Genomic DNA, 13,744 nt, shown 5'->3' on the forward strand with positions numbered 1-13,744 from the left:
GACCCTCAAGCTATGGATGAGAAAGAGCGTCCCTTGGTCACCTGTGCCTTTAAAGGTGGTTCCCAGTCCCTGTGTATGCATGAGGACAGAGAAGCATTAAGGAAAAGGGAACAAGATGAGGGAATAATTCAGTAACAGGCAATGGGTTGGGAGCCTGGGGGAGTTTCTTGTCTCACTGACCCTTTGGTACCTCCGAAATACACAAATGGAAAGCCACACAGAGAAATCGTGCACACGTGGAGCCCAGTGCAAGACTCAAGGAAGGAAGCCATGTGTGGTGGCCATCCCAGGCAGGACTCAGAAGGTAGAGGCAGGAAGAGTCAAGGCCATCCTTGGCTACTTGGTAAGTTCAAGGCCAGCCTGGGCTACATGAGACCCCATCTCCACAACAAACACCTAAGGAAGTAAGAGTGGATTATTAAGGGACATAAAAGATCCCTTGAGAAACTGTATCTCTAAGCAAGAAGCTGGGACACCTGCAGCCAGTCATACCCAATCTGAGAGCCAAGACCAGCTGCAGACCAGCTGCAGTGGGCAGACACCCCTCAGGCCACATTCCAACATACTCAGAGGGCACAACCTACTGGTATTGGGTATTCTTTCTGTTTTTCCTTTATCCTTTTTTTTTTTTTTTTTTTTTTTTTTAAAGATTTATTTATTGATTATTGTAAGTACACTGTAGCTGTCTTCAGACACTCCAGAAGAGGGAGTCAGATCTCATTACGGATGGTTGTGAGCCACCATGTGGTTGCTGGGATTTGAACTCTGGACCTTCGGAAGAGCAGTCGGGTGCTCTTACCCACTGAGCCATCTCGCCAGCCCCTTTTTTTTTTTTTAAGACTAGTCTTTCAAAAGTTATTTTAAGTGTTATGAGTGTCTTGCCCATGTGCCTGCCACTGGATGCCAGAAGAGGGTGTCAGATTCTCTGCAAGTGGGGTAAGATGGTTATAAGCCACCAGATGGATGCTGGGTACTGAACCTGTGTCTTCTGCAAGAACAGCACGTGGTCCTAACTGCTCAGCCATCTCTCCAGCCCTGTCTTTTATTCTTTTTATGCTAGAAATCTATGGCCCAGGACTGCAGAGGAAAGGCGGAAGAGTGCTTCAACCCTGGATACCTCAGATGAGGATAGCAGGAGTTAGTTACACACACACACACACACACACACACACACACACACACACACGCTTCCAACCTGACACCATGAAGCCAGCTGTCCCACCATCAACCCTAGTAGGAATTTAGTACTTTTGTTTGACCCTATAAGGCTCCCTCCTCCCCTGAGTCTTCCAACACTCCTTCCCTGGCCAATGATAATTGGCAGTCACACCAACCTTGTCCCAGTAACCCTGGCACCTCCCGGGGGCATAAATACCCCTCTCCCCACACCAATAAACCCAAAGCTGTTCCTGTGTTGTGTGTGTGTCCCTTGCCCTTGAACTCACCACTGACCCAAAAATTCTACCTGCACTCACTCGCCCCAGCTAATCTCTCCCTCCAGTCCAGGCGGGTGAGTGAGGGGCCTGACACTCCCAGAGTGGGAGAAGCAGATATGGGACGGGACGGCAGAGATCCAATTAGCACCTTACAAAGGCCACACACAAGCTCTACCGTTGAGTGGCACACCTGGCTGCCTTACACATCCCTTCTCTTTTTTCTGCATCTTTCATTTATTCTTTGACAACTGCGTCTGTGTATACAACACATTTTGATCTTATCCACTTCGACTCTTCCCTCCTGATGTCCCTCAACATGTCCCCCTCCCGCTCTTGTGACTTCGTCTTTGGCAACCCACCGAGTTTACCTAGTATTGCTGGCTGGAACATTAGCTGGCCTTCTTGGCTTGGTTGTCTAGGCTTTGTGCAGTCACGGGAGCTGTCCATACATGCGATTCTCTGTACTATGCAGAAGACAGTATTTCCCAGGACTCCCATTCTGCAGATCTTGTGTTCTTTTTGGTCCCTCTTCCCTATTTCCTGACCTTGGCTGCTGATACAGACGTCCTACTTAGGGCCAGGCTCTCAACAGTCACCTATTCCCAGTGCTTTGACAGTTGCGAGCCTGTCTGTATTGCTGCCCACAGCAGAAAGAGTCTGGCTAAGGCTGAAAGCAGCAGTAACCTGTGATAGAGGCATAAAGTTCAGCAAGTCCATCTAGCGGGACAGCAGTAGGCTCTCCCCGGGTCCTGTGACCTCCTAAGCCACAGGATTCTGACAGGGTTACAGTCCCAGGGATGACTTTTCTCGTGGGGAGCACACCTCAGATCCAATCAGAGAAGGATTGGTTGCCCCTGGAACCTTCACACAACTGTTGCACCAGAGGACACTTGTTGCCTGAAGTTGGTTATTGGAGCACAAAAGGGACCAGCCACCATGCTGGCTTACTGTGCTGGGTAAGCCACCAATGGCTTGCGGCGGCCAGCCAAGGACATCGGATCCCATAGAACTGGAGTTACAGTTATGAGGCATCAAGTGGGTGTTGGGAATTGAACCCAGTCCTCTGAAAGAGCAGCCAGTGTTCTTAACTACTGAGCCAGAGTGGATGCCTGAGTGTCATTATTCTCACAAATTCAAGTTGTATATAATCACACAGACAAGCCCCACGTGGCCCAAAGGTCTCCCATGGAGGCATATACACCAATAGCCCCGGCCATCTTAGTGAATAATCTGAAGTAAACTCACTCCCGTTCTCTACACCTGGGAGGGGCAGCTAGCGCAGCCCAAGACCAACGCTATGGTTTTGAAGAAGCCGAGATCACAAGACTCTTGCTTTCTCACAAGCGCTCAGAATTGCCATCATGTGACTCCATTCTTGGCCAGTGTTCTGACACTTGCCTCCGTCTCCGGAGGGTTTATGTAGAACAGCGAAAACCAAATACTCTGTGGGTCCCTTAGTTTTGTCTGGATGCTTCTGTATTGCTCAGCGTGTTTAATTGCAATCGACTAGAATTACCAGGCGTGTCTAGTTCCAGGACAGCTAGGCTTTCTTGAATTTTCCATGTGGCCCACACAGGACGTTCATATACATTTCTTCTAAGATTAGCAGGCAAAATGTCTCCAGTTGAAGCCAGTTCTCAGTGAGGGGAAGCATTGAAACTTCTCAGCTATGCCAAACTTGTGTTCAAGGTAAAGGTCAGAGAGTAGATTGTATTGTCAGACCTGGATGGTTTGATCTTGTTTGGTGGTTTCTTTGTATTTGAGAAAGGGTCCTGCCCGTAATTCAGGCGGTAGGGCAGGGGGAACTCATTATGTAGACTAGGCTGGTCTTGAACTCAGAGAGCTATTCCTGACTATGGTTCCTGAGTGCTGGGATTAATAACACACCCCCATCAGACTTCAATTGAAAATCCAATTCCTGAGGCTGGTGAATTGGCTCAACAGGTAAAGGCACTTGCTGCTGAGTCTGACAGCCTGGACCCACATTTTGGAAGAAGTGAACAGTCCCCTAGAAGCTGTCCTCTAACCACACGTGTGCACATGCACACAAACACACACGGTAACATAAATTAAAAATAAATAGAATGCGTTTCTGCACGGTGTGTTATTCTGCACGGTGTGGTAGCAGGCCTGCAATCCCAGCAACTGGGAGGCTGAGGCAGGAGCATGTATCATCATGAGTTTTAGGTTAACTTGTGCTACATAGTAGATGCTGTCTTAAAACAAACCACCAAAATGGCACATGCCTGTGGTCCCAGTACTGGGGAAGTAGAAACAGGAAGGGCAGGGGTTCCCAGTCATCTCCAGTTACTTAGTTAAGATCCTGTGTGAAACCAACAAAACAACTAAACAAAAAACAGAAAATATAAATAAGGGCTGGAGACTGGCTCAGTGGCTCTTGCAGAGGACCTGCCTTCATTCTCTGCAGCCACACGGTGGCTTACAACCATCTGTAGGTAACTCCAGTCCCAAGAGGTACAGCATCCTCTTCTGGCCTCCTTGGGTACCTGGGAACATGTGGCATGTGCACACACACACAAAGAAAAAAAAATATTTTTTTTATTTTCTTTTTTTTGTTTTTTCGTGACAAGGTTTCTCTGTGTAGCCCTGGCTGTCTTGGAGCTCACTCTGTAGACCAGGCTGGCCTCGAACTCACAGACCCACCCACTTCTACCTCCAGAGTGTGCCACCATACCCTGCTGGGGTTGTTTTTAATCTGGAATCTACAGAAAGTGTTTGGGGCTGGAGAGATGGCTCAGCATTAAGAGCACATGTTACAGGGGCTGGAGAGATGGCTCAGTGGTTATAAAGCACTGACTGCTCTTCCAGGGGTCCTGAATTCAATTCCCAGCAACCACATGGTGGCTCACAACCATCTGTAATGGGATCTGATGCCCTCTTCTGATGGGTCTGAAGACAGGGACAGTGTACTCATATAAATAAAATAAATATTAAAGAAAAAAAGCACAGGGCACTCTAGTGCAGGACTTGGCTTTGCTTCCTAGCACCCGCATCAGGCAACCTACAGGTGCCTGTAACTGCCGCTTCAGGACCCAATGTCTTCCTACTTCCAATTGTGCTTCATTATGCTCAAACCCTCACACAAGGCACACGTATTCACAATTAAAACAAAACAAACCTCAAAGAAAAAAAAAAAAAAAGAAACCCGAAACAAGTGCTTTGATACTGCCAGTCTTTGGTTCTGCAGTAACGTACTAATCTTTGTTTGGATTTTGGCGGTGCTATTAATATACAGTGACTCACCAGAAGTGCAGCTTTCTGGAATGTTCTTCCTAGGGAGGTGATGTTCCTTCCCATGGAAGACTTCTCTGCAAATCATTCTTTAAAGGTCTGAACACACCCAGAACACTCGGGCAGGGTGGGGTGGAGGGCAGGATGGGACAAGACACACAACAAAGCTTCCTAAATGGTACAAATGTAAATGAATTGCCCTCCTAGGTAAAGTATCAATTGTACTTGCCAGTTAGTCACTGCACAAACATGAATCAGGCACGTGCCTTGGGCTCCAAGCCAGCAGTTAACAGTTTCTATCCACACCCTCCTTTCCAGCTGGCAGGAGGCAGGCCGGCTGTGACCAGTTAGTGTGCAATGAACGCTCCTAGGGGAGGTTCAGTGCAGGCTGGGGGTACCTCTCACACCGACAGTGTGTTGTGAGAGGTACTGGCTTCACCTCCAGCACCAAAGGGAGGGAAGGAAAGTAGAGGGTGCAAGGAGGGTGTTAGGGGCGTCTGTCACAAAAAGGTTCCGAAGAGTGACATCTAAACAGAGGCAGAAGATGTAAAGTGTTCATCTGATACACAAGGGCAGAGAGATTGTTCCAGCCAAGTCACTGCTCCCCCAGTCAGGGCTGCTGTTCCCAAAGGAATAAGAAAATGTTTTGAAAACAGTTGCACCAGCAGGTGGTGGCGCACGCCTTTGACCCCAGCACTTGGGAGGCTGAGGCAGGCGGATTTCTGAGTACAAGGCCAACCTGGTCTACAGAGTGAGTTCCAGGACAGCCAGGGCTACACAGAGAAACCCTGTCTCGAAAAACCAAAAAAAAAATAAGAATAGAAAACAGTTGCATGAATTGAGCATGTTGGCTTATGGCCTGTAATCCCAGTACTGTAATAGCAAGTTCTGAATCAGCCTGAGCTACATGAAGGTCTCACAAGAAAAAAAATAAGCCTAGGATATATTATCTTAACTCAGTGACAGTACCCACCTAACATACATGAAGCTCTACATTCAATCTCCAGGACTGAACACACATCAAGAGTAGGACATGGGGCTGGAGAGATGGCTCAGTGGTTAAGAGCACTGACCGCTCTTCCAAAGGTCCTGAGTCCAACGCCACACTTGGGAGGACAAGAGCTTGAGGACACTTAGCTCTGGGAAGTTAAGGCTAACTTTTGACTCTGTCAAATTGAATTGAGTCCCTAGACTGGACAGTTTTGTGTCAGCTTTATACCAGCTAAAATGAGAGGAGGGAATCTCAAGAAAATGCCTCCTGAAGATTGGCTTGTAGGGGCTGGAGAGATGGCTCAGCAGTTAAGAGCACTGACTGCTCTTCCAGAGGTCCTGAGTTTAAGTCCCAGCAACCACATGGTGGCTCACAACTGTAATGGGATCGGACACCCTCTTCTGGTGTGTCTGAAGACAGCTACAGTGTACTTATATAATCTTCGGGCTGGAGAAGAGATCCTGAGTTCAATTCCCAGCAACCACATGATAGCTCACAACCATCAGTACAGCTACAGTGTACTCATATAAAAAAATTTTTTTTTAAAGATTGGGTTGCTGGGCGGTGGTGGTGCATGCCTTTAATCCCAGCACTCAGGAGGCAGAGGGTTAAAGCCAGGATGCACTTTGTAGGGAGATTCTGCCCATCTAAGTGATAAGTTTGTGAATAGTGTGCTAGTCTAGTACATGATGTGTGTGTGCCCGCAGTCCTGGATGTAGTAGAAGAGCAAAGTGAAGGCAGTACATTAAGTTAGGATTCTGATGTGAATGATAGGTGGTGGGGAGGGGGAAATGGAGGTAGCAAGTGAGTCTTGTTCTCCTGTAAACAGTACTAAGGAATTGGTAAGTGCTTATCACATTACATCCTTCAAAGGTGCTAAGATGCTAAGACAGTGGTTGTGAAACCTAGGTTGCCTAAGTAGATAAGAAAAATCAGAAAATAAGCAGTGGTTGGGGGTCATCCCAATATGAACTATTAAAGGGTCATCATTTGAAAGCCTGAGAACCGTTGCTTGGTCACAATTGGCTAAAGAAGTAGGAAGTCCTAGTGTTCTAAATCATTAAAGTTGCTTTCTGCAAAGTGAGACCAGCAAAGAGGGTTTGGTGTCAGATACACAAGTAAATGATATTACAGAGACACAAGCCAAATCCTGTAGGGTCCCACTTCCTTGCCTCTTTAGAGCTAGGTTCCAGCACAGGGAGAGGCAGGAGTCAGCCTGGTACTTGTTCAGCATACATGAAGCCCTAGGTTCCATCTTGTCACGTAAGCGGAGGCATGAATTCAAGGCCGGCCTAGGCTATGTAAGAACTCAAAAGCAATGGGAAAGTTGTATGGTGGTTGCCAGATGGGAAGTCAAGTTGGAAGATGATTATACAGAATGAATATATTCACAACAGTAATTAAAACTGTAAAAAAGTTCTTAAGGGATTGTCTTAGGGTTTCTATCGCCACAATGAAATACCATGACCAGAGCAGCTTGGGGAGAAAAGGGGAGTTTATTTGCTGGACATCTCCACAGGACATAAGAGGGTCAGGAATGGAGGGAGAAGCCATAGAAGGTGCTGCTTACTGGCTTGCTCAGCCTCCTTATAGAATCCTGGATGGCACCACCTACAATGAGCTCATCAACTTATTAATGTCTTATAGGGCCGCCTACAACCCAATCTTTTTTTTGGTTTGGTTTCTCCTTATGGCCCTGGCTGGCCTAGAACTCAGAAATCCGCCTGCCGGGATTAAAGGCGTGCACCACCACCGCCCGGCTTTGGTTAGTGCTCTTTACCTGCCCCCTATAGTAAATACCCACTATTTTTCCTTATAGCCTCCAAGACAGGATTTCATGGAACTCAGGCTGGCCTCAAACTACCCAGCCAAGTCTTCAAACATGCCTTTATCTAAGAGGTGCTAGGACAAAATCCCAGAACCCCACAGACCAGCTGTTTTATATTCCCACTCTAGCAAGAAGGTCTGAGTGTGCTGGGGAAGAGAGGATGTCCACATATAGGACACACAAGATTAAGTCTCTGGACCAGTGTAATTTTTATGGATCAAATGTGTGTGTGTGTGTGGGGGTGCGCAAAGAAAAGACACATTCCACACTTCTTTTTATCTCCTCTGTATTTATCTTTTAAAGCAGAATGTGATTGGGCACTGTTATTTCCATTCACAAGCCTTGCTGAGTTACAAGACCTAGGAAACTTAGGGTTGTTCTCGGGACTTTGGAAAACAAGCCACTTGGGGAATTCCTGTCAGGTTGTTTTAACTTGTGTTTACTTCTAAGACTAATACATGCAGAATTAACTACAGGAAATGAAAATTTTAAGATGTAATTTAAGCCATCTTAATTTGGTCTCCTAAGGAATCCAGCTCAACAGCTAAACACTTCAGACCAGAGCAAACATGAACAGTAGGTTACGTTACGTCTTATAACAAACGCTCTATCAACCTCTTGAGTTAAACCTATAGTATCACAGTATCACATGTAGAAATTTTATCTTCCCCTTAGTTTTCATGCCACACAGATGTTTTAAATGTTAACAAAAATAAACAAAAATCATGGAAAATATATTATCAGAAGGAATGAAGGTAAGCAAACACATAGTTCTGGTGACTTAGTCTACTTCTTCCATGCGTGATGTGTCGTCATCTCCTTCCAGGGGAGGCATTTCTTCAGTTACAGCAGCACTGGTGTCATCCACAGTAGGATCATCCTCATCAATACCTTGTTTTGGAAATAAATGTTACAGTTAATGTCCGCTAAGGGAGGCGGAGACTTGCTTTAGACATTAACACCCCATCCAATCCCCTGAAAGGAAACTTTATTCATAGGGGGCAAGCCAAGTATGTGCCTATAAACCCCAGCACTGGGACAGAGGCAGAACCAGCCCAAAGCCATCCTCAAACACAAAGGTCACTGTTCATTTCATTCAAACCCTTTAGCTGAGGCTTCCATAACAGCAATAATCCAATTGTTTCAATAGCTACAAAAGTCAACTTCGTTTTTTTGTTTTTAAAGCCAGGGTTAGTATATATAGCTTTGGTTTTCCTGGAACTCTGTAGGCCACACTGGCCTAAAACTCAAAGGGCCTATCTGTCCCTTTACACCCTGACCCCAGCACTAGGATTAAAGGGGAGTTGCAACAGGTTTCTTTCCCTTATGTTAGTTACAGGTAGCCTGTAATTTACCTAGACCAAGCTTGATCATCCTGTAGATCCTGTTAGCATGGGTCTGGGGATCTTCCAGACTGAAGCCAGAAGATAGGAGTGCAGTTTCATACAGCAAGATGACCAGATCCTTCACAGATTTGTCATTCTTGTCAGCCTCTGCCTTTTGCCTTAAGGTTTCAATAATGGAGTGATCAGGATTTATCTCCAGGTGTTTCTTTGCTGCCATGTAACCCATTGTTGAGTTGTCTCTGAGGGCTTGAGCTTTCATGATTCTCTCCATGTTTGCTGTCCACCCATATGTGCTTGTGACAATACAGCACGGGGATGTCACCAGTCGGTTTGACACAACCACCTAAAATTAAAACAAAAACTAAGTGATGGCTTAGGCCATAGAAGAACTTACCAGAAAGAAATGATTATTTGAAACTGTAGGCATTAGCAGTGATTTAGTCAAAACTCAGATAAAAGGACCAAACTGACTACGAGTGATGTGTAACCATTCACATACCTTTTCAACCTTCTTCTCCAAAATATCTTTCATAATTTTGCAGAGGTTCTCAAATTTTGTCTTTTTCTCTTCCTGTTTCTTCTTTTCCTCTTCATCTTCTGGAAGTTCCAGTCCTTCTTTGGTAACAGACACCAAGGTCTTGCCCTCAAATTCCTTCAGCTGTTGCACACAATACTCATCAATGGGCTCAATCATATAAATTACTTCTAAGCCATGCTTTCGGAGACGTTCCACAAAGGCGGAGTTAGCAACCTGGTCCTTGGTCTCACCTGAGACAATATATATATTTATATTGTTAAGTTACTTTTAGAAATGGTTTCATGTATTCAGCTTTCCCTTAGGTACAGGCTGGACATTCTTGCCTCCTTAAGTGCTGTCCAACAGGTAGAGAAAACACCTGTTTACTTGACCATTACCTGTGATAAAATAGATGTGCTTCTGGTTTTCCTTCATTCTGGTACAGTAGTCCTTCAGAGAAACCATCTCGTCCCCAGAAGCAGATGTGTAGTACCGCAACAGCTCTGAAAGCTTCTTCCGATTCTGAGAGTCCTCGTGAATTCCAAGCTGAAGCACAAGCACAGGAAAGCCATTTATGAAGCATTAGCCTTTAATCCCCACACTTGGGAGGCAGAAGCAAGTGTGTGAGGACCCCTCCCCCAATCAAGTTAGTTTGGAAAACTGCCAGTAACAAGAAAATGTACCACCAACCTTTATATTTTTTGAGAACTGCTCATAAAACTTTTTGTAGTTCTCTTTATCTTCTGCTAGTTCAGTAAATAGTTCTAAGCATTTCTTGACCAAATTCTTTCTGATAACTTTCAGAATTTTACTTTGTTGCAGCATTTCACGGGAAATATTTAGAGGGAGATCCTCAGAATCCACTACCCCTCTAATGAAATCTGGGGAAAAACAAAGACACCTATTTAATCATTCTGAAACCTAAGGAATCTTTTTGGCTTTTTTCCAAGGGGACTGAGCCCAGAGCCTCAAACAAGTTAGGCAAACCCCGTCTCCACTAGGTTACATCCTCAGTCCCCCACCAACACAGACCCAACGAATGGGATTTTCTGTCTGTCAACAGTGCCGATTCTTCCCATCCCTACTTACTCAGATACTCAGGGATTAATTCCTCACAGTTATCCATGATAAAAACTCTGCGAACATACAACTTGATGTTGTTCTTTTTCTTTCTGTTTTCAAACAGATCAAAAGGAGCGCGTCTTGGGACAAAAAGAAGGGCCCGGAATTCTAATTGTCCTTCAACAGAAAAATGCTGCAATAAAATGAAACAACCTTTTAATGCCATGGACAAAATGAATTGGCTTTCTCTACTGGGCTAAGTTACACTTCGAAGCTTTTCTATAGGTGAGTATAGAGGTTTAAAAAGTCAACCTGAAAACCTGCTTTTAAGTCACTCACCTTTACTGCCAAGTGTTCTTCCCAATCGTTAGTTAAGCTCTTGTAGAACTCTCCATATTCCTCATTAGTGATGTCATCAGGATTTCTCGTCCAAATCGGCTTTGTTTTGTTGAGTTCTTCTTGATCAATGTACTTTTCCTTTATCTTCTTCTTTTTCTTCTTGTCACCATCCTTCTTCTCCTCCTCTTCTTCATCAGAGCCAACATCTTCTATTTCAGGTTTATCATCAGACTCCTTTTCTTCTTTTTCTTTCTCTTCCTCTTTCTCTTCCTTTTCTTCAGCCTCATCATCACTGACTTCCTTATCTCGTTCCTTCTCCACCTTGAAAGGCAAATCACTTCATTATAAATTTATACAACTAGGACAGATCTCAGAAATGTGTACAACCAAGAAGCCTCTCATCAGTAGTTTCTCTAATTTCTCCACAATCCTCTTCAGATACCACCTTTCCAAACAGGCTAATCTGTCTAGTACAACACCAGGTTCACAGAACTCTAAACAGCCTCAGTTATCTCAATTATATGAAATTTACCCTGTAGGTAACTTACAAAGAGAGTAATGGGATAGCCAATGAACTGAGAATGCTTCTTCACGATCTCCTTTATTCTCCTTTCCTCCAAATACTCTGTTTGGTCTTCTTTCAGATGCAAGATAACCTTTGTTCCACGACCCATTGGTTCACCTGGAAAAGAAAAGGGCAATGGTTACTATTCAAAGCCTCCATGCTTGCTGGAGGTTTCCTAGCAGCTAACCTTCCCCACAAATGCAAAGGTCTCCAAAGCTTTAACTTCCTTGCCCAAGATGTACAACTGAGCAAACAGCCATACATTTTTCCTATTTCCTAGCCCAGGTCCTGAAGCTCCCTTTAGATTAACAATTTTGTTGAAAAGCTCAGGACTTAGCACTAAGGCTATGTATGCCAGACTGCTCTTTAACTCTTCAACTCTCCAAGTTAACCCTCTCAAGCACTTACTGAAGTTAACCAGACACCCCCTACAATTGAATACATTCCTTTTGGCCTATGCCTACCTGTGTCAGTCCTCACTGTGAAGGATCCCCCAGCTGAGGACTCCCAGGCATACTGCTCATCGTCGTTATGCTTCGTGATGACAGTCACTTTCTCAGCAACCAAATAGGCAGAGTAAAAACCAACACCAAACTGGCCAATCATAGAGATATCTGCACCAGCCTGCAAAGCCTCCATGAAGGCTTTGGTGCCCGACTTGGCAATGGTGCCAAGGTTATTGATCAAGTCGGCCTTGGTCATTCCAATCCCGGTATCCACAATGGTCAGGGTTCGGTCCTGTTTGCTGGGAATGAGATTGATGTGCAGCTCCTTCCCCGAGTCCAGTTTACTGGGGTCCGTCAGGCTCTCGTAACGGATTTTATCCAGAGCCTATTAAGAAAAGATTAAAAATGAAAAAACCGTCAAGCGCAAACCCCAAGGTGAAATTTTCAGGGAAAGCAACGTCCAATCCTCCAAGTGGTATACTCACGTCCGATGAATTGGAGATGAGCTCCCTCAGAAAGATCTCTTTGTTCGAGTAGAAGGTATTGATGATCAAGGACATTAACTGGGCAATTTCTGCCTGAAAGGCAAAGGTCTCGACCTCCTCCTCCTCCATTGGTTGGTCTTGGGTCTGGGTTTCCTCAGGCATCTGGAACACAGAGGACGACTCTAAAGCCTCACAGAATGGCTGCAGGCGTGCTAACGACCGCCCCTCCTCTATAGAGGTCTCTTACCGACTCTATTTTGGACTAAGAAAGGGACGAAATAGAAAAGGGCGACGGGGCGGGGGGTGGATGACAAAGGGATGACCTCATTTCAGAATGCGGTAATTACGAAGCGCATGTGCGCGCCTCCGGGAGGACGTTCGGACCCGGGCGGCTCCACGCACGCCGTTCCTAACGGCCACCCTCCCCCAACCCGCCGCTATGGCGCCTCCCTCGCCCGCCCGCGCCTCGGCGGCACCGGCGACAGCCCAACCCTCGCTTCGCTCGCCCCGCGCCCGCCTCGCCGCCGCCACCGCTCCTCCTCGGCGGCCATTGCCGCATCCCCGGCCTGGGGCGTAGATATGAGGCCCGCCTGGGGCCTAGGGTCGGAAGCCATGGCCGCCCACCTCCGCGGGCTGAGGGAACTCGGATGGTGGCCCCGCTGCCGCCGCGGCGCCAGCAACCTACGGCCCTGCTCCCCAAGCCCCCGCTAAGTCCGCCTGCGCCATCACTCACCGTGGCTGAATGAACACGCACGAGACGTGACGCTCCGCACCAGGACACTGAAGCAACTGGCGCGCCGCCCCCTGCGCCGGCCTTATATAGAGGCGGGCCCGCCCAGCGCGCGGCGCTTCTTTCCAGAAGCCTCCGGAACCTTCCGGAAGAACCCTCCCCAACCGTCGCCTCGGCCGCGCGCCCGCGCCTGCGCAATGGACGGGCCCCGCCCCTCCACCTGGAGCGCGCCGAACCCGCGCGGAGAACGAACGCAAGCCCCTCCTCCACAGCCAGGTGCTCTGCACATGCGCAGTCCGGAACGCTCGGCGGGCCGGGCGCCTTCCCGGGCCGCACGCGCGCGCGCGGACGGGCCGGCCAGCGCATGCGCCTGAAGCCTCCATGTGAGCCCTGTGGTCTAAGGCTTCTTTTCCCCGGCGCTCTGTAAAAGGGACGTCCCCATGGGAACGCGCGCGTGTTGTGTGAACCTCGCGGTCCTCTGCGGCGCTTTAGGTCCTTGCAGGCAAAAGGTCCCCCTTCGGGCTCCCTTTGGGAACGCGGACCCCGCAGGAGGCGAGTCCCGCCCCCCCCCTGGCTTCCACCTTGATGGGTGGGGCGCCTCCCGGACTGGGGTTCTGGTTGCGTAGTCTGAATTTCAGGGCTGACCCCGCTGGAGTGTGTTCTGAAGCCTTACAGTGGGCTTACTGAGAGACCTTACACGGTGGGTCTTACAAATCCGTCCAGAGTGCTTGGGGATTTCTCTTTGAC

General features: G+C 47.2%; 1 protein-coding gene across 1 annotated transcript; it reads right to left on the reverse strand.

Moving 5' to 3' along the window:
• Positions 1-7,784: 7,784 nt before the first annotated feature.
• On the reverse strand, positions 7,785-13,144 carry Hsp90aa1 (heat shock protein 90, alpha (cytosolic), class A member 1). Its single transcript, NM_010480.5, has 11 exons — positions 13,001-13,144; positions 12,268-12,429; positions 11,801-12,167; positions 11,320-11,453; positions 10,772-11,092; positions 10,460-10,625; positions 10,061-10,251; positions 9,769-9,916; positions 9,353-9,621; positions 8,863-9,196; positions 7,785-8,398 (listed from the first exon to the last, which is right to left on the reverse strand). Exons 2-11 carry the CDS (start codon positions 12,427-12,429, stop codon positions 8,289-8,291), a joined length of 2,202 nt encoding a protein of 733 aa, NP_034610.1. The 5' UTR covers positions 13,001-13,144; the 3' UTR covers positions 7,785-8,288.
• Positions 13,145-13,744: the final 600 nt, after the last annotated feature.

The sequence above is a fragment of the Mus musculus genome, chromosome 12 (genome assembly GCF_000001635.26).
Source record: "Mus musculus strain C57BL/6J chromosome 12, GRCm38.p6 C57BL/6J".
In the NCBI taxonomy this organism is placed as follows: Eukaryota; Metazoa; Chordata; class Mammalia; order Rodentia; family Muridae; genus Mus; species Mus musculus.

What these genes read in the sequence shown, in the direction of transcription:
- Hsp90aa1 (NM_010480.5), bottom strand. Translation starts at nt 12,429, where the DNA reads ATGCCTGAGGAAACCCAGACCCAAGACCAACCAATGGAGGAGGAGGAG. An exon ending in AGTTCTCAAAAAATATAAAG is followed by an intron (nt 9,917 to 10,060) that starts GTTGGTGGTACA and finishes CTTGTGCTTCAG; the next exon opens with CTTGGAATTCACGAGGACTC. An exon ending in GCACATCTATTTTATCACAG is followed by an intron (nt 9,622 to 9,768) that starts GTAATGGTCAAG and finishes ATATTGTCTCAG; the next exon opens with GTGAGACCAAGGACCAGGTT.